This window comes from Rhinoraja longicauda, chromosome 14, assembly GCF_053455715.1.
Source record: "Rhinoraja longicauda isolate Sanriku21f chromosome 14, sRhiLon1.1, whole genome shotgun sequence".
In the NCBI taxonomy this organism is placed as follows: domain Eukaryota; kingdom Metazoa; phylum Chordata; class Chondrichthyes; order Rajiformes; family Arhynchobatidae; genus Rhinoraja; species Rhinoraja longicauda.
In genome coordinates, this window is record NC_135966.1 from 13,999,670 (window position 1) to 14,019,628 (window position 19,959).

The 19,959-nt window shown below is 38.5% G+C and overlaps 1 protein-coding gene across 6 annotated transcripts in view; it reads right to left on the bottom strand.

The window, feature by feature from the left end:
* The window catches only part of LOC144600077 (mitogen-activated protein kinase 9), a 49,531-nt gene that overhangs the window by 18,141 nt on the left and 11,431 nt on the right, over positions 1-19,959 (bottom strand). For 5 of the 6 annotated variants that reach the window (XM_078411462.1, XM_078411458.1, XM_078411459.1 and 2 more), the window contains 9 exons: positions 18,022-18,183; positions 16,838-16,967; positions 15,898-15,956; positions 15,648-15,786; positions 15,184-15,349; positions 12,593-12,664; positions 8,593-8,775; positions 7,960-8,084; positions 3,065-3,128 (listed from right to left, as the gene is read on the bottom strand). In XM_078411462.1, coding sequence (XP_078267588.1) covers positions 3,065-3,128; positions 7,960-8,084; positions 8,593-8,775; positions 12,593-12,664; positions 15,184-15,349; positions 15,648-15,786; positions 15,898-15,956; positions 16,838-16,967; positions 18,022-18,143 — 1,060 coding nt within the window. In that variant the 5' untranslated portion in view covers positions 18,144-18,183. Of the gene's footprint in view, positions 1-3,064; positions 3,129-7,959; positions 8,085-8,592; positions 8,776-12,592; positions 12,665-13,270; positions 13,343-15,183; positions 15,350-15,647; positions 15,787-15,897; positions 15,957-16,837; positions 16,968-18,021; positions 18,184-19,959 lie in introns of all 6 variants that reach the window. The other variant, XM_078411461.1, reaches the window with a different exon arrangement.

Here is a 19,959-nt window from a genome sequence, read left to right on the forward strand (position 1 = left end):
AATGCCACCCAGCTTCGTGTCATCCGCAAACTTAGAGATGTTGCATTCAATTCCCTCGTCCAAATCATTAATATACACTGTAAATAACTGGGGTCCCAGCACTGAGCCTTGCGGTACCCCACTAGTCACTGCCTGCCATTCCGAAAAGGACCCGTTTATTCCTACTATTTGCTTCCTGTCCGCCAACCAATTTTCTATCCACCTCAACACTGAACCCTCAATACCGTGTGCTTTAAGTTTGTACACCAATCTCCTATGTGGGACCTTGTCGAAGGCCTTCTGAAAGTCCAGATATAACACATCGACTGGTTCTCCCTTATCCACTCTACTAGTTACATCCTCGAAAAATTCTATAAGATTCGTCAGACATGATTTGCCTTTGGTAAATCCATGCTGACTTTGTCCGATTTCACCACTTTCCAAATGTGATGCTATCACATCTTTAATAACTGACTCTAGCATTTTCCCCACTACCGATGTTAGGCTAACTGGTCTATAATTCCCCGTTTTCTCTCTCCCTCCCTTTTTAAAAAGTGGGGTTACATTAGCTACCCTCCAGTCCTCAGGAACTACTCCAGAATCTAAAGAGTTTTGAAAAATTATCACTATTTCTGAGGCTACTTCCTTAAGCACTCTGGGATGCAGCCTATCTGGCCTGGGGGATTTATCGGACTTTAATCCATTTAATTTACCTAACACCACTTCCCGGCTAACCTGGATTTCCCTCAGTTCCTCCATCTCATTAGACCCCCGGTCCCCCGCTATTTCCGGCAGACGGTTTATGTCTTCCTTAGTGAAGACAGAACCAAAGTATTTGTTCAATTGGTCTGCCATCTCCTTGTTCCCTATGATCAATTCACCTGTTTCCGACTGCAAGGGACCTACATTTGCCTTAACTAATCTTTTTCTCTTGACATATCTATAAAAGCTTTTGCAGTCTGTTTTTATGTTCCTTGCCAGTTTTCCCTCATAATCTATTTTCCCTTTCCTAATTAAGCCCTTTGTCCTCCTCTGCTGGACTCTGAATTTCTCCCAGTCCTCTGGTATGCTACTTTTTCTGGCTAATCTGTATGCTTCATCTTTTGTTTTAATACTATCCTTGATTTCCCTTGTTAGCCACGGATGCACTACCTTTCCTGGTTTGTTCTTTTGCCAAAGTGGGATGAACACTTGTTGTAGTTCATCCATGCGACCTTTAAATGCCTTCCATTGCATGTCCACCGTCAACCCTTTCAGCATCAATCGCCAGTCTATCTTGGACAATTCACGCCTCATACCCTCAAAGTTACCTTTCTTTAAGTTCAGAACACTTGTTTCTGTATCGACTTTGTCACTCTCCATCCTAATGAAGAACTCTACCATATTATGATCACTCTTGCCCAAGGGGCCTCGCACAACAAGACTGCTAACTAACCCTTCCTCATTACTCAATACCCAGTCTAGAATGGCCTGTTCTCTCGTTGGTTCCTCGACATGTTGGTTTAGAAAACCATCTCTCAAACATTCCAAGAAATCCTCTTCCTCAGCACCCCTGCCAGTTTGGTTCACCCAATCTATATGTAGATTGAAGTCACCCATTATAATTGCTGCACCTTTAGTGCATGCATTTCTAATTTCCTGCTTGATGCCATCCCCAACCTCCCTACTGCTATTAGGTGGCCTGTACACAACTCCCACTAGCTTTTTCTGCCCCTTAGTGTTTCGTAGCTCTACCCATATCGATTCCACTTCCTCCAAGCTAATGTCCTTCCTTTCCACTGCTTTAATCTCCTCTCTAACCAGTAACGCTACACCACCTCCTTTTCCTTTCTGTCTATCCCGCCTGAATATAGAATATCCCTGGATGTTGAGCTCCCAGCCTTGGTCACCCTGGAGCCATGTCTCCGTAATCCCAACTATATCATAATCATTAATAACTATCTCCACATTTAATTCATCCACCTTATTACGTATACTCCTTGCATTGAGACACAAAGCCTTCAGGCTCGTTTTTACAACTCTCTTACCCCTTATACGATTATGTTGAAAAGTGGCCCTTTTTGATTTTTGCCCTGGATTTGTCTGCCTGCCACTTTTACTTTTCACCTTGCTACCTGTTGCTTCTACCCTCATTTTACACCCCTCTGTCTTTCTGCTCCTGCTCCCATCCCCCTGCCACATTAGTTTAAATCCTCCCCGACAGCACTAGCAAACACTCCCCCTAGGACATTGGTTCCATTCCAGCTCAGGTTTAGGAAATTAGGAAAGTAAAGGAATGAAGGTTCATTAAGGTAGGCAAGAATTAATAGAACAGAAATATATATTTAAAATCATGACAGAAAATACAAAATAACAGTCCCAATAGACAAAAGTGCATTTAATGAAACATTCAATTTGAGAAGCCAAAGAAACAGATGTCACCCCAGGATTGGAAAGAGTTACATCCAGGACCAAACTAGCAACTTCAAAATAGCGCACTGAAAGTTCTGGTCTAGAAACTCAGCTCTTTTGGGAACAACAATCTGGTACTTTAACTGAGGAAAGTTACCTCAAACTGTGAGGGAACTAAACAGCTGGGGAAAGTCATGAAAGTTGAAATGTACAAAGTACAGCGAAGTAGTCTGCAAGGCAGAAACATCCATACATGGAAGAAATAAAACAAGCAATGCCTCACACATGAAAATAGTGCAGTAAAAACAAGGCTTCATTGGTGGTTTCAATTCTATAGCTTAAACAAAACTGCATTTACTCTGCAACAGATGCTAACAGATTGTGGACATTACAATTAAAAGCTCTTGGGGGAACTACCAGCACTTCAGCTATTTTTTAAAGTATCATTGCAACTACTTTTAAACAAATAATTAGTCATTCCCCTCAAATTGAAAATTATCCATTGTAATTCTTTGTCCATCATGCTGGAATTTTATTCCTGGCAAAGAAATATTTTTTTAATGATGCAGACCCAGCTTGATGTTTAAATAAAATTTTAACAATCTTTTAGTAAAACAAATGACATTTTTAGTGCAATATAGCAGAGCTTGAGAATGATTGACTACAATGCCGAAGTACAACACAGAATACTTACCTTTCCATTCATCTATAGTGTGCTCCCTTTCCTCCAATTGTTTATCATAGATCTGTGGAGGGGGCTAATTCACAAAACAAAATTTTATTAGAATAATTGAGATCCACAGATTTATAATAACTATAATACCATGTACTAAAACAAAATTGTACACCTGCGTATCACTCAATTGTAATTATAGCATAATTGCTTTAAACAACAGAAGTACTGGACTTCTGATATTATTAGACTGAGGTGGACCCGTTGGGTCCAAGTATCTCCTGCGGGCCTCTCTTGGGGCAACCCTCCTCCAACTGACGATCCTGCAGGCCCGGCAACCCTCTCCAACTGACGAAGCCCGTTACCAGGTGGGGAGTGTTCCCCGGGGCCGTGTGCAGGCGAGAGGGGACAGGGAAGGGGCGAGGGAGCCACTCACCTCCACCCCGTGCTGCCAGCCAGAGCAAGCCGTGGACCCAAAGCCTCTCCTGCATTGGCCGAGCACCCTCCCCTCCCCCCCCACTCCCTCCCTCCCCTCCTCCTTCCTCCCTCACCCACTCCATCCCCCCTCAACTCCCCTTATTCCCCCTCCTCCCCTCCCCCCCCATCCCCCACCCACTCCATCCCTCCTCAACCCTTCTTAAAACTCCCCCAAACCTCTCCTGCATTGGTCTAGCACCCTTAGATCTGGTAATGTGTAACGGAGCGAAATGATCTGTTAGTTAAGGAGCCTTAAGGGAATAGTGATCATAGATTCTACATAGATTTGTAGAAAAAATTTACATAATTTAGTTGGAAACTAGAATCTGAATAAAGCAAACTACAAAGGCACATGGGAGAGTTGCCAATGGTGGATTGAGAAACATTAAAATCTGACAGTAAAAACAAAACTACGTATTATTTCTCAAAACAAAAATAAATGGCAACTGGAAGAATCATGCAATCAAGGTAAAGTAATACTAAATTAAAGGGAAAGGAGTATTATATTGTCAAAACCAAAGTACTGAGGATTGGGAAAATCAGAATTCAGCAAAGGAGAACCAAATCACTGAAGGAGAAGGAGAATACGAGTGGACGAGCAAGAAACAGTCCCTAGGCATCTCTTTTAGAGCAATACCAGTTTCTCATTTCATCAGCTAATTTACATTCCTGCTGCAATTTATCACTATTCTTTTCACAGATCACAATCCTGACAGGTTTTATGTCATCTACAAGTTTAGAAATTCTGGCTTGCACCTCCAAAACTTGGTCATTAACATAAAGTAATAAAGACAATGGTCCAATCACTAATCCTAGGGAATAACTATTTACCTTCAAAAAACATTCATCACAATGCTCCAATGTCCGTAATCTAACCAACTTCACTCAATACTACTTTCCTTTTTATGTCACATGCTTTAACTTAATTGAAGTCCAATGCAGTACCTCAAAAGACTTGAAGTTCATGGACATCACTACTACTCTCATCAACTCTATTATTTTATGCTATTAAGTTGGTTAAACACAATTTGCCTTTAATAAATCTGAATAGCTTCCTTTAATTAATCCAACTTTCTTCAGGGAGGCATTAATCTTGCCCCAAATCACAGCTTTCCCACCAATGAGGTTTGATTGACTAGCCTGAAGTTATTAGGATTGCCCTATTCCCTTTCTGAAAGAAGGGACCAACATTTGCCACCCTTCAATCCTCTAGCATCACCCAATGCCCAAAGTATCTTGGATGATTACAATAGTGATCCACAGTTATTTTTCACTTCCTTCAAAAATCACCTTATTCAGTCCTGATAATTATCAACTTTAAAGCCAACTTAACTAACACCTCCATGCTATCAATTTGTAACGTGCCTCGTGTCTCAACCGAGCAGAAACACGACTATACTAGCCTCACTTCACAAAAGCAACACAGACACTGGCCATCCCACAGAAGGCAACTTGCCTCCTTACACATGTATTTTGATCACCTATATGGAACAAGTCAGAATGTGCTTGAAAAACTTTCCAGGTGTTCACACATGCAACTCCAATACGTGTAGAAAAAACTGCAGATGCTAGTTTAAATCGAAGGTAGACACAAAATGTTGGAGTAACTCAGCGGGTCAGGCAGCATCTCAGGAGAGAAGGAATGGGCGACGTTTTGGGTCGAGACCCTTCTTCAGACTGATTGACGTTTCGGGTCGAGGCCCTTCTTCAGTCTGAAGAAGGGTCTCGACCTGAAATGTCACCCATTCCTTCTTTCCTGAGATGCTGCCTGACCCGCTGAGTTACTGCAGCATGGTGTGTCCACCTGCAACTTCAATACCATTCGTGTTTGAGAACATTCAGGACAAAGCCCACCTGATGCATCCCATTGACTAAATTTTCACTAAAAATTAATTATCTTCAATGGGTCACCACTTGTACCACCTGCAAAAAGCACTTGGGACAGTCCTCTGCTATCTTTAGCAAGCAAAAAGGTCAGAGCTGACCAATTAACATTTTTATTTTAAAGACTTCACATAGGATTAAATATGTATTTAGTTCTATCAGCAGTTATTATAGTTTCTTTGTCAATGTGTACCTTTTGCAGTGTTTCTAGAACATAATGTTTGATGAGGACAGGTGGATTCAATAACTTTCCAAATTTATCATTGATTGAAAAGTAGTTGAAATTTATTAGAAATGGTATGACACTTGGCACTGATAACTAAACATAGCACAAAAAGTAAGGAAATTTGTGTTTGGTAGATTATTTCTTTGTTGTAACAATGCTTCTTGGCAATAAATCTTATACCGTTGGAAAGCCTGTTTATTTCCCTTTTAAATGGTGCCACATTTGTAAGGAACATGCATTTGTGGGATGAGCAGCAGAGCTGAGTATATGGGTTGCGCCCATGAAAAATTTGCCAAATCTTCTCTGCCAATGCCAAACAGCTTATTCTGCTGTTGCTATTGACTCTTGTTTTGAGCTTCTGGTACCACCAGGTGCTGATAATCAGGTGCCTGATTGGCACCTGATTGGCAGCATCTGTGAGCATGGGCCCTGCTACAGTGGTCAGTAGGTGTCTGCTCCAAGAATCGGCATGCCACATTTGACTGATCTGGATAGGGCCCGTGCGATAGGGCAACTTCAAGCTGGTGTTCCGCAAAACCAAGTTGCTGCATTATTTGGAGTGAGCCCTAGTACCATCTCCAAAGTGAAGGCCAAGTTCCATATAACGGGGGATGTCAGAGACAGGCCGCGAAGTCAAGGTTTGCAGGACGATATGGCCGACGGCTCTCTGCCCAGACAATTCGGAACAGACTGCACGCAGCCGATCTCTGGTCTCATAGGGCTGCCAGGAGGCCTGCCATGACTGCCCTTCACCGTCAGGCCCATTTGCGCTGGTGTCAGCAACACGTGCACTGGAACCCGAACATGTGGAGGAACGTTATGTTCAGCGATGAGTCCAGATTCTGCCTACGGCAGTTGGATCTTAGGGTCAAAGTGTGGAGAAGACGCGGAGAACGCTATGCTGATTACTGCACCGATAGAGTAACATCTTTTGGTGAAGGCAGTGTGATGGTGTGGGGCGGCATCTCCCTCACTGGAAAAACGAGGCTTGTCATCATTGGAGGCTATCTCAATGCAGAGAGATATCGAGGTGAGATTCTGCAACCAGTGGCAATCCCATATCTCCACAGTCTGGGACCGAACTCTATCCTCCAAGATGACAATGCTCGCCCCCACAGAGCAGGGTTTCTCAGAGACTACCTCCAGAATTTGGGAGTGGAGAGGATGGAATGGCCTGCCAGCAGTCCTGACCTCAACCCCATTGAACACTTGTGGGATCAGCTTGGGCGTGCTGTTCGTGCCAGAGTGACCAACACAACCACGTTGGCTGACTTGCGACAAATGCTGGTTGAAGAATGGGATGCCAACCCACAACAGTGTGTGACCAGGCTGGTGACCAGCGTGAGGAGGAGGTGCCAGGCTGTTGTGGCTGTGTATGGTTCTTCCACACGCTACTGAGGCTCCTGTTTATTAAATTAATAAATTGTTAAATTGCCAATATGTCTTGTTTCTTCAGACTTCAATCATCCAATCCACCAAACAACACCGAACAAGAGTCAATGGCAGAATAAGCTGTTTGGCATTGGCAGAGAAGATTTGGCAGATTTTTCATGGGCGCAACCCACATACTCAGCTCTGCTGCTCATCCCACAAATGCATGTTCCTTACAAATGTGGCACCATTTAAAAGGGAAATAAACAGGCTTTCCAACGGTATAAGATTTATTGCCAAGAAGCATTGTTACAACAAAGATATAATCTACCAAACACAAATTTCCTTACTTTTTGTGCTATGTTTTTTATTACAAGCAGTTGAGGTGAAGCAACATTCATGATTCTTTAAGATTTCAATTCTAGAGCTATTGCTTCATGTTCAGTCTTTGTGGTTTTTTAATTTACCACACACACATTACACCAATTTAGTTAACCTCCGCTTATATTGGCTAATTAATTAAACTGATTAACTGACAAATTGGTGGAAAGAATAAATTTGACACCTCTAACCGCGAAACAGGCAGGATTACTTATTATGTCATGGAAGTCATCCATCTTCACATACTACACCGCATTTATGTTATTGTACAGTAAGCATTACCATTGTATGAAAAAGTACTGGTAAAAATTGCCAATATAAAATTCATACTTATAATGTAACAAGATAGTCCCAATAAGTAGTTTACAGATTTGTTCTGATCAGTTACATGTGGATGCTAACATGCTAATTAGCATTGTTGCTTGTGGAGAAAAGTCTATCTTGTTGAATGGGTACAACATTTTGTCATCCAGAAAATTCTTCAAGTTTAATATTTCACTGTACTTGAGTAAAGAAGTAACATAAACCAGAAGACATCATTCATTTAAAAAGTTATGGTTGAAAATAGTTTACTTACCGCTTCTACTTCAGAAGGATCATACCAGACGGAAATATATGGATGCTGTAAGGCATCATCCACAGAAATTCTCTTGTCAGGATCAATGACTAGCATCTTTGAGAGAAGATCTCTGGCCTGACTTACTGTAATGTAATACAACACACGCCAAGTTTAGAAACTGGCATTTAAAAAAAATACTTCCATCATTTTAGAAAGCATTATTTTTTTATGTACTTCAATTAAATATTGCAGGAAGGATTTATTTCACACCAAATCTTTAATAAATCTATACAATGTTAATACAGTGACCATAGGGGAAAGGTTCCTAAAGAAATTAATTTATTCATGGACAAAAGTGTGCAAAATACAATACCTCACTTTACATACTATTTTGGTTCCAAAATTCCAGAAGAAACAAGAAATAACAAAGTTAAATGAGCTATGTTAATATTGTCAATGTCATCAATTTGATATACCCAAGATTTTTAACACAATAATGTTTTCTTTTTTACCGGTATACTGCAGATAATGCTACACTGTATATTCGCCAACTGGTTTACAAGTTATTTTATTACAGCTGCTTTTGTGAAGTCTTAAAACATGGGCATTTTTGAAATTGATCCAAATACTATTTTAAAAAGCAAACCATACCTTTTAACTTGTCACGTTCAGAATCTGCTGGAAAAACCCAATCTGGAAATAATGTTTCAAAACCAAGCCCTGGATATTTCGGCCTATTTTCTACATAATTCCGTACAGTTGGCTGCAATTTCTTCATGAATTCCGCAGATGGCGTTCCTAGCTGTTCAATGACTTTATTCCATTGATCAATATCTGTGGCCAACAGGCTCAGGAAAACAGCTTAACAGGATTTCATGCCCCCAAGTATTTTTTTTAAAAACCTTATTTGTAATGTAATCACTTTTAAATGACCTCAAAACTTATCATTTGCTTTCTGTTTGGAATTTCAACTTTCAAACATAATATTTACAGAAAATATTTTTTCAAATTACCTAGTCTGCCCATATGTATTATTTGTTTGTATTATTTTGGTAGGGATAAGAATATCTTTCTCAGCCCATTCACTTAAGTGGGATAAACCATTTAAGGAGAGATAGGTAGCAAAACTTCCTTTAGCAAACATTAAAGCTTCGAAAAGCTATAGATCTTGCCCATATTGAGAGTCATGGACAAAATACATTAATTTATATAGAAAAGACAAGACTGGATGCAAGTTATAGAAAATGGCAAATGGATAAAGCAATTAATAAATCAATGTTAACTTTCAGTGTAATTTTTAATTTCAATTCATGATCTATTAGGTTACCTAATATTTGAAAAGTTTAAAATACTCCTTTCACTTCAAGCATCTCTTTATTAGGTTGTAATCTACACAACAGAAATCTGCTTTAAATATCAACACTAATAGGAATTATCTGTTTAAGTAAAAATTAACCTTAAAATTGCAAAAGGAGTGAAAATATTTAGTTTCTATATTTTAGCTTTGAAGGAGAAAGATTTTATCGACTACATCTATGAGATTAGCTTTGATTTCAATACAATGAAACACTGGAAATAAGAAATGTTGTTGACAGTGCTTGTGATCCATGCTTATTTAAAAATAAGTTAAATGACCATGGTTCACAAGTCTACACTCACATTGACTACTTTCAGCAACAGTTGAACTGTTTAAAGTGTCTTTAATGCCAATAGACATTTCAAAGTAATTCATAGCAATATTTGACCCAAAGTGGAAGCTGCCCCAAAGAAACTATCAAGATAGACATGTTGAAGCAGGTTAAAGTTAAGGGTGCAAAAACAGGAAATGCTTGAAATACTTAAGTTAAGCGGGAGAAAGAAACAGAATTTTTGTTTCTGGTTGATGATGATTCATTTGGATGAGGAAACGTTGGATAGCACACATGTTTTAAGCTGCATTCCAGCCCATCACAGGCATTCCCATTGTCCTCCACTCTTTTTTCTTTTGACAGAAGTCATGAATTTTGAGTATTGTGTTCAGTTTTGGGCACCATTTATAGACAAGTACATGGATAGGATAGGTTTGGAGGGATATGGACCAAACACGGGCAGGTGGGACTAGTGTAGCTGGGACATGTTGGTTGGTGTGGGAAAGTTGGGCCAGAGGGCCTGTTTCCACACTGTATCACTCTATGACTCTATGAAATGAGCTTCCTACAGATTTGGTCATGTTGGTCAGCATGGGCAAGTTGGCACAAAGGGCCTGTTTTCACACTGTATGACTCTATTTTATTATGGCATGATAGATATGTATTGTACCTTCACTAAGAAAAATGTTAATTTACGATTATTTTTTCACTCTATGATATGGAAAATATTTTCTGGTAAAGAAAATCGTTTTGAGATGGAGGGGTCAAAGTATGGATTTTTCTGCTTACTTTAACAATTAAGCTCTCCCAATAACTGAGTCATTTTGTTTTAATTGCTCATGGGAGGAGGCCGCAGTGATAGCATTACACAATCATTTTAGGCCCTCAAGGAGTTCAGTAAAAACTAATTATTACTTTTTAAGAGCACGAGACACTACACAGATCATCTTTCTCTCATCTATTCCATGATGACAGTCTAAAGAAATCAGTTTTGATCTTTTTCAAATTCTCTAATTAGTGGATTATTACATCATGGCATCACTTATAAAACAAAGGTCAAATAGTTTGAGACAATAAAGATAGTGTCTAAATGTTCTATGTGCATTACTTATTTAAGCCAATGTTTGAGGTAGGGCACATAAAATAATATTCAATGGCTGAATGGGAGATACCAGAGGGTAATGGTTGACAATTGTATGTCAGGTTGGAGGCCAGTGTCTAGTGGAGTGCCCCAAGGATCTGTGTTGGGTCCACTGTTGTTTGTCATTTACATTAATGATCTGGATGATGGTGTGGCAAATTGGATTAGTAAATATGCAGATGATACTAAGATAGGTGGAGTAGTTGATAGTGAGGTAGATTTTCAAAGTCTACAGAGACTTGGGCCTTTTGGAAGGGTGGGCTGAAAGATGGCACTAGAATTACTAGAATGTTGCCTGGGTTTCAGCACTTAGGCTACAGAGAGAGGTTGAATAGGTTGGGTCTTTATTCTTTGGAGCGTAGAAGGTTGAGGGGGGACTTGATAGAGGTTTTTAAAATTTTGAGAGGGACGGACAGAGTTGACGTGGGTAGGCTTTTCCCTTTGAGAGTGGGGAAGATTCCAACAAGGGGACATAGCTTCAGAATTGAGGGACAAAGGTTTAGGGGTAACATGAGGGGGAACTTCTTTACTCAGAGGGTTGTGGCTGTATGGAATGGGCTTCCAGTGGAAGTGGTGGAGGCTGGCTCGATTTTATTATTTAAGAGTAAATTGGATAGGTATATGGATAGGAGGGGATTGGAGGGTTATGGTCTGAGTGCAGGTAGATGAGACTAGGTCAGGGAGAATGGTCGGCGTGGACTGGTAGGGCCGGACAGGCCTGTTTCCATGCTGTAGTTGTTATATGTTATATGTTATATCAGCAAGTGAGAATATTTCAGTGACAGAAAAGACTGCATAAGTACTACACAACCCATTTAATAGCCACCAGTAATCTAAAAAGATTACAATACTCAAACTGTAAACGTTGCAAATTTACTGCCATTGTCACTATATAATGCCACCATGTTATCAGTTGCAATCCCTAGTGACTTTTTAATTGCAATTCCTAAATACTTGTGATTTCTTCCAACAAAATGCATGTCAGGAAATTGGCAATGATAGTTACAACAATATTGATGTCAAACAACAGTATAAAGCTTAATTAAAGATACATCTGCATTTTAGAAGTGATATGGAATCAATGTTAATGCTCTGCACAATCAGTGGCTTGCATGCATGCTAAAATAAACATTCAAAATGAAAGAGATTTCAGCAATTCTATTAGAAATGATTGTGGATAATTTTATATGAAAAGGTGCATACAAGCAGTAAAGCTAGATGAATAAAAGCACACCAAATCAAAGATTTAGAAAAGGTCTTCACATACTTATATTTTTAGTTAAAATCCTAAAATATCACTTTTCTATTGCTGTTACCTGTCACTAAGGGTAAATTGCAAAATCTTATTGAATTGAAACAGGAAACTTAGTTTACATCCGTACAAAATTAAATTAGCATGAAAAGCCTTCAAATAGCAAGATAATAGCATCAAAAACATTTTACAATCTTAAATGTAATAATTTATACATTAAAAACAATTCCTAGAAACTAAATTTATTTAATGAATTAGGCTAGTCTAACATTTTTCTAAATTGTTCTTTTTGTGGGGCTCAATTAGATTCAGAAATTATTGCTTGCTCTCTTGTTGGGCAAAAACATGTCGAAACAGCAAAAGTTATGAGTTACACCATGTGGTGAAGGAGAATTTCTCATGTAATTAGCGAAGGTATCAATGTCAAGCATGTTAACAGTTCAAAGAAAAATATGTACACAGAGCGTCACAAGAAAACATTCAAGAATGGCAAGCATAGAAAATAATAAAAACTAAAATAAACTCTATTTCACCTTAAAACATATTTGTGGTCCTCAAAATGAGGGGAAAGTAATGATCTTTTTGCCTCAACATTTATGACTGGATTCGGAAATGGCTGGGGAAGGATACGATCAGTGCCTTGGAATAGCACAGAACCTTTCAGCATTTCTCCCATGATGCACCCCACTGACCAGATATCAACTGAAAATAAAATGAAATGATGGATAATTAACATGCCTTTCAGAAAATAAAATGCAACAACAATAAAAAATGTCCTGAAATTTACATAATGTGGCAATGACAAGGAATATTAATTTGAACAATAACAACTTGCGGGGCCTGGGAAATGCACGACAGCAAGCTCACTGTTTCAATATGCATTATTGAAATTTATATATAATATATATACATACATATAAATTTATCTATCTATAAACTAAAACTCTCGTTTGTTATCTTGTTTGTGACTGAACTTCAGCCAAAACGGTACACGATAGCGCGACAATTTTAGGCCCACCTTGCTCACTATCGTCACTTTAGTGATAATGCAAGTAGTTTTATTGAAATCGGTGTTATATTTTTAAAGTTATTCACATTTTAAAGTTTAAAAGGAGGGGAGGGGGAGGAGGGAGGGGGGAGAAGGGAGAGGGGGTTGAGGAGAGAGGGGAGGGGAGGACAGGGTGCTGCACCAATGCAGGAGAGATTTGGGCCCAACGGGTCCACTTTGTCTAGTATATATATATAAACATATATAAACACTTCCATTAATGTGGATGAACAAATGTTTTTTTGTTTGTGTAAGGATACAATCCCTTCCAGGGAACAAGATTTTGTGAATCACCATTTCTGCCATAATGCAACCAACCGACCATAAATCCACTGTGCGGTATACGTAGGGGGAATTTACCCCAAAAAAGGATAATAAAATTCTATTTAACACGTCAATGAGCAACTGCACAAAATGCAATCAAAAGTGCAACAATGGCACAATTCATCAGTCCTGAAAAGCCCAGAGAACCTCAATTATATTCTTTATCCTCGTTTTTGTTATTTGAGCAATAAGCTTCATGCATTTACAAATCTTAAAGTAAAAATCAAATATTTGGAAAAGATTTAATTAGGTATTAAGAGTAGAATTTTATAGCAAAGACTATGATTTTAATTTCAGAAATAAGTTAAGAATTTCCTGATCTACTTGTATCTGCCTGGACATTTTGAACCAGGTGCTATGTTATTTACATTGTGTCTACTTATCCTTAATGGTCAATTTCTGTATTTACACAGACGAATCAGATAACCAAACACTATAGATCTCTTGGAGCAATCCACATTAACCCTACTTCCCTTCCCACTGCTTACCTGGCTTCCTTAAGAAATGCTACAACTTCCATATTGTCTTTGCTTCGTTAAATTAAGAGATGAAGGCACATCACCCCACTGTTTAAATAAAAAACAGCTGGTGAAATAGAGTGGGTCTGAACTATTTGAGCAATCCTACTAGTCAACTACTCAATGGCACTGCTGAATACCCCACTCAGAGCTGGAACTCATTTGCTGTAACTTCCGTGGGCATTAAATGTTAAGACCTGCATCAGCACGTCAAGTTTAAGTCCTCTGCAATTTCAGGCATACTGGTTCTGACCTGCCCAGAATCAAGGGAGATTGGGCTTATTGTGATGGGGAAACATGGGACACTCGAGTGTGCATTATTCCTGTGACTTTTTGGCTCAACAAAGGTTGACATTTTCAGTAATCTTATAGAGGTATATAAAATCATGAGAGGAATAGATCAGGTAATTATGCTATCACTCCATATAATTATCTACTACATACATCAATAGCACCAATATACATCATAGAGCCAAACTGATATTAAAATAGCAATCCAGCTGAATCAAATGAACACGATCCATTTTTTTGGACTTGGAGCAAGAGAAAGTGCACATCCTAACAAGCACTCCGGACTTTGAAACACCATTGTCCCAATTCAGTGTTCAGCAGAATTGGTGTAACTATCACCCATGATTTTTACATTCACTTTTGTTCTGGTATGCTATTTAATATTGACTAATTAGTAATGTTAACATTTCATTTCAATTAAGTATGTTAGAAATGTCCAATATGAACCAATACGGAGATGAATAAACTTTATGTAACGCAAAGCCTAGAAGAAAATCATGAGTAAACTCTGCCCATCCAAGAGACCATGGAGACCATGGAACAGAGCCTCAAGCTGTTGCCTGGGCACAAGACTATTGGGCTTGATTTTCATTTTTTCCAATGCCAATTATGTTTATTCCTGCATCTTTATCTTCATGTGGAATTAAACAAAAACAAGCCATACAGATTATTGTCTGGTTTCAGATGAATAAGCCAGCCATAAACAGACCAGAACTTAAATGCTACATGCAGATTTGGTATACAGGAAAGCTATGGCTGGAAGGATTGTTAGTGAACGTTCTTGTTAAAAGGTATATGTGGGAGTTTGTTAAGTGAATAGATCAGGCTTAGCTGCGATTTCTACCAGAAATCAAAGATCCAATTGTCAACACACTGAGAATGGAAACTGGGGTGATTTAATTTGTAACACTCTTGCCAATTGGGTGTGCAATAATTCAAAAAGAACTAAAAGGGGGAAGAAACACAAAAGAACACCTCAGGAATTCATGCCAACTACATTTTGTGTCCTCTAGGTAACACATCTTGCAGGAATACCGTACCATTTTCTTTGTATCCCATTCCAAGGATAACTTCAGGCGCTCTATAATATCGCGTCACTACATATGGCGTCATCATAAAATTAGTACAGGCAGTCCTTGCCAGCCCAAAATCTAGAATTTTCAGAGTGCAGTCTGATTTTACTACTATGTTGCTGGGTTTCAAATCCTATTGTAAACAAGAGAAAACACCTGAAAACATTAAAAAAGATAATATACAGGAATTCACCAACTTCTAATAGCCTATACGATGTAACCAATTCAAACCTTTAATAGTATGATTAAGAACAATGTGTCATGCAACAAACTGGCTTCCTGCGTCATTAATAGATTATAAGGCGTTTACAAAAGATGCACATAACTCAATTTACAATTTATAAAATAGAATTAGAATTTTCTTTGTTCAAAGCAATACTTTTCTAGAACACAATTCAGAAGTGGAATAAATTAAAACCCCGAGTACCTACTCTGTGGATAATGCCAGCTGAGTGAAGGTGCTTAATACCACATAACATCTGGTAAAGAAGGTAGGACATTCTCTCATGGTCTAGCTCCATATGGATAACCTGGCATAAGTTGGCATCCATCAACTCCATAACCAAGTAACTACAGGATACAGAATTAAAAATACACCTTTACGAACTTCACGAGAAACTGTTCCTCCACAACCAAAGTTTACAATCTTTAACCTTTGTCAAACTTTACTCAAATACTTACACATCTTGGAATTCTTCTAAAGACTTCTGCGGTGTAAATACATTCAACAAACTAATAATCTGCAAGAAGAATTAAGTTATCAATTTTGTAGATATAGGATTTTTTTTAAAATCTATACATTTTAAAATTTGTTAATAAACCAAGCATTAACAGATAGTTTCTCGCTGCTGCATTAAGTAAACATTACAGCACAACTTTGTCACTCAAAGTATTCCACTATTTGAGATGCAAAACTGTGTCTAGTCCAAATTGAAAGTTTGCATACACTATTTTTAAAGCTTCGTATTGAATTACATTTTTGCAGAAAAATCTTTTAATTTTACTTGCTCTTCTGTTACAGATGAAAGCATTCTTCCCTTATAATTAATTTATTCGGATTCGTTTCACTGGGAGCATCCATGCTCCATGGGGATCTTTTCACCTGAATATATATATTCAGGAAACTATGTCTATCAAAAAAATTCTTAGTTTCATTTAAAATATTTAAATGAAAGCACATTATAAGATCGCAACAGATATCATATGATTAAAACTCTAATTGAAATTTTATACCACAAAATACATGGCACTCATCATAATTTTAGAATGGACCATTGGAGAGTAGTGGCACATTACAACTTCTTTACAAATTTTAATTACATTGAAATCAATGGACTTCAATATCCGAGGTGGAGTATAGTGCACAAGTACTACTTGTGCAAGTTTAGCACAGAGCATGAAGGACAACATTTTACCATAGAATCATAGATACAGTGTGGAAACAGGCCCTTCGCCCCAACTCACCCCACCAGCCAACAATGTCCCAACTACCCTAGTCCCACTTGCCTGCGCTTGGTCCATAACTCTCCAAACCTGTCCTAGCCATGTACCTGTCCAACTGTTTCTTAAACAATGGAGTAAGAATAAGGAGTAGCCCATGGAACACAAAAAGGTTGCTCACATTTTTATGATTTACACATTTTAGAAGAACAAGTTCCCTGTAAGCTCTCTTGGCATGAGTTTGGTTCTGAAAAGGTCTGCTGAGTTTCTTAACAGCAACACTTCCATCAAGTATACAATCAAACGCAGCACTGTAATTAAAAAAATAAAATCTATCAGTCAAAAATTCAGAACTATCACAATATCGGTACCTTTCCTGAAAGCTTACTGAATTAACTTAATAAATACAAAAATTTAAATTATAATATCGGCAATACGTTCTGAAACCCCCCAGAAAAATGTGCATGTTCTTTCCAGTGGATCCATAATTTTTAATAGATTGTTTTGATGGCATGCATGGTGCAAATGTAAAAACAAACCAATTAATGAAAATTTAGACGTAAAATAATTATATAGAAAAGCCGAGAAAAAAAAAAGCAACATCTAAATTGGATTAAAGGGTTTTAGCTACAAAGAGAGGTGGGATAAACATGATTGGTTTCTCTGGAACAGCAGAGGTTGAGGGGAAACCTGTTAGAAGTATATAAATTCATGAGAGGCATAGAAAGGGGAAACAGTTAGCAACTTTCCCGCCCATCCCCCGATCGTGGCATTTGAGTAGCTTTTAGATAGGACATGGAAATGCAAGGAAGAGAGGTTAATGGACCATGTACAGGCAGATGATATCAATTTAACTTGGCATCATGTTCAGCGCAAACATTGTGGATCGAGTGTTCCATGTTCTAAATTACAAGGTTCAATGCAACAAGGTGCAAGAATACTTCCAAAATAGTATGAAAGAACAGCATTGAAAAACTTCATTTTCATTATAATGGTGCTTCGCTGAACATGAACTAATCTCAAATCATCCACAAGGAAGATGAACTAAAATGCAAGTTACTGGAAATGAAAGGGCTAGGGCTTGCCAAAATAGGAAAGGTGAAGTATAAAAAGTGAATGTACATTTAGGAAAAAGGAAGAGGGGATAAGGTAAAGAGGACAGACACAAACCATGACAGAATACAAGTAAAAGTGAATCGTCGGAGAACCAGAACTTTCATAAAATTAAGGGGGCGGGGGAAGAGAGCAGAGAGAATTATGCGCAACAATTATGTTCAAGAATTTATATTGATTGAAATATTTTCATACTGTGGGACATAATTATGTTCTGCTACCTTCATATATAGTAGATGGCAATATACTTACCAAACAATCCCCTGTGCCCCTGATCCTATGGGTTTCAATGACTGGTATCGCTTAAGAACCGTGAAGGTGGAATCACCAACTTGTACACTGTAGAATCCAGTTTCACTATTTATTTCACTCATGGTGTAGTGTTTTCCGGAGCCGAATCTTTATTGATAAGTTCTGGACAGAAAAAGGACAAGAAAACAGCCATATTTCTTTTCTTTAACTTCTGTATTTGTAGTAAAATAATGATACAATTACATTCTCTCTCCCCCCCCCCCCCCCCACTTTTTCATCATTTTCTTTTCATCTGGTCCCGTTTAGAGCACTCTTGGAATGCTATACAATTTTGATCATCTAGGAGGAAAAAAGCAAGGTACAAGGTACGGCCTTTCCTTTCAAAGAGCAGTTGGAGAGTATGTTCCTATTTTTGGAGAAAAGCGATAGTAGAAAGCATCAATAAAATTCCCAAATCAAATGAGAAAACGGACGAACCATCTTTTACTCACAATGTGAATTTACTATGAAACCGTTGCAGCAAATGGCACAGCTACATTTAAGAGGAGGCTGGGCTATCATTTGACAAAGTCAGATAAGGAATAAATATCTGGGGGGGGGAGAGGGGCTAGTTCAGCTGAATGAACAATTTCTGTGCTGGCTCTATGTAAATTTAAGTAACAAGGATTAAATGTCAATAATCTTACAGTTTGAATCCAATGTTTATCATTTGGGAGGAGAAACAATCATTCATAGGCAATGGAAGAACAGTTATCTGATTCAAATAAAAGAAATTGAGAAGATCCTTCCTGAAAAAGCTTGGTTGGGCAAGATACAATTGCAAGAGAAATTATCACCCTATCCCCTACTCTACTATACTTCTCATATAGTCAGCTAAAAGTATATTTTTTTCCACATTCCCTTTATCTCCCCAGTTACTTAACGGAGGTAACTTCAAAACATCATATAGAATGGAGTGCACTACTGCTTTTATCTTGAATTTTGAAACAATTTATTTTTCATTTGATAGTGAGGAGAAAAGCTTGATGCTGCAGGAAAACTTCACTGGACTGGTTAGTTGGGCAGAAAAGTAGCAAATAGAATACAATCAAGAGAAAGTGCAAGTTAATGCATTTTGGGAAAGGGTTACAAGGTAATGCAAGACATGACAAATGGGAAGATATTTAAAATTGGTGGTTGACAACAAGATAACTTGGCAGTCTTTTGCATTGTGCTGGAATTAACGGAGCTTCCTGGGTTTGTTTACATTATGTTGAACATGACAACAGTGTTCTCTTGAAGAATATCACATTATCTATCTCTATAATTGTCTGCCTAATTAGCACGCTAATATAGCAACCGGAAGGGCATAGTAATCTTATACAGTGTACCCGTGTTATGACATTCTTCCTTTCAAATTCACAAATCCCGATTCAAAAATTTGTGATATGGAATAAAATGTATTCTTCCAATGTTTACATAAAAGTAAATAAAAAGCACAAGATGTATTTCCTATGTAGGAAAATAACTGCAGATGCTGGTACAAATCGAAGGTATCACAAAATGCTGGAGTAACTCAGCGGGTCAGGCAGCATCTCAGGAGAGAAGGAATGGGTGACGTCACCATCTCCATCACAGGAGGCAGACTAGTGACCAACATCTACTACAAACCTACTGACTCCCACAGCTATCTTGACTATACTTCTTCGCACCCTGTCTCCTGTAAAAAGTCTATCCCCTCCTAATTCCTCTGTCTACGCCGCATCTGCGCCCAGGATGAGGTGTTTCATACTAGGGCATCAGAGATGTCCTCATTCTTTAGGAAACGGGGCTTCCCCTCTTCCATTATAGATGAGACTCTCACTAGGGCCTGCTCTATATCCCGCAGCTCCGCTCTTGCTCCCCCTCTCCCCATTCGTAACAAGGATAGAGTCCCCCTTGTCCTCACCTTCCACCCCA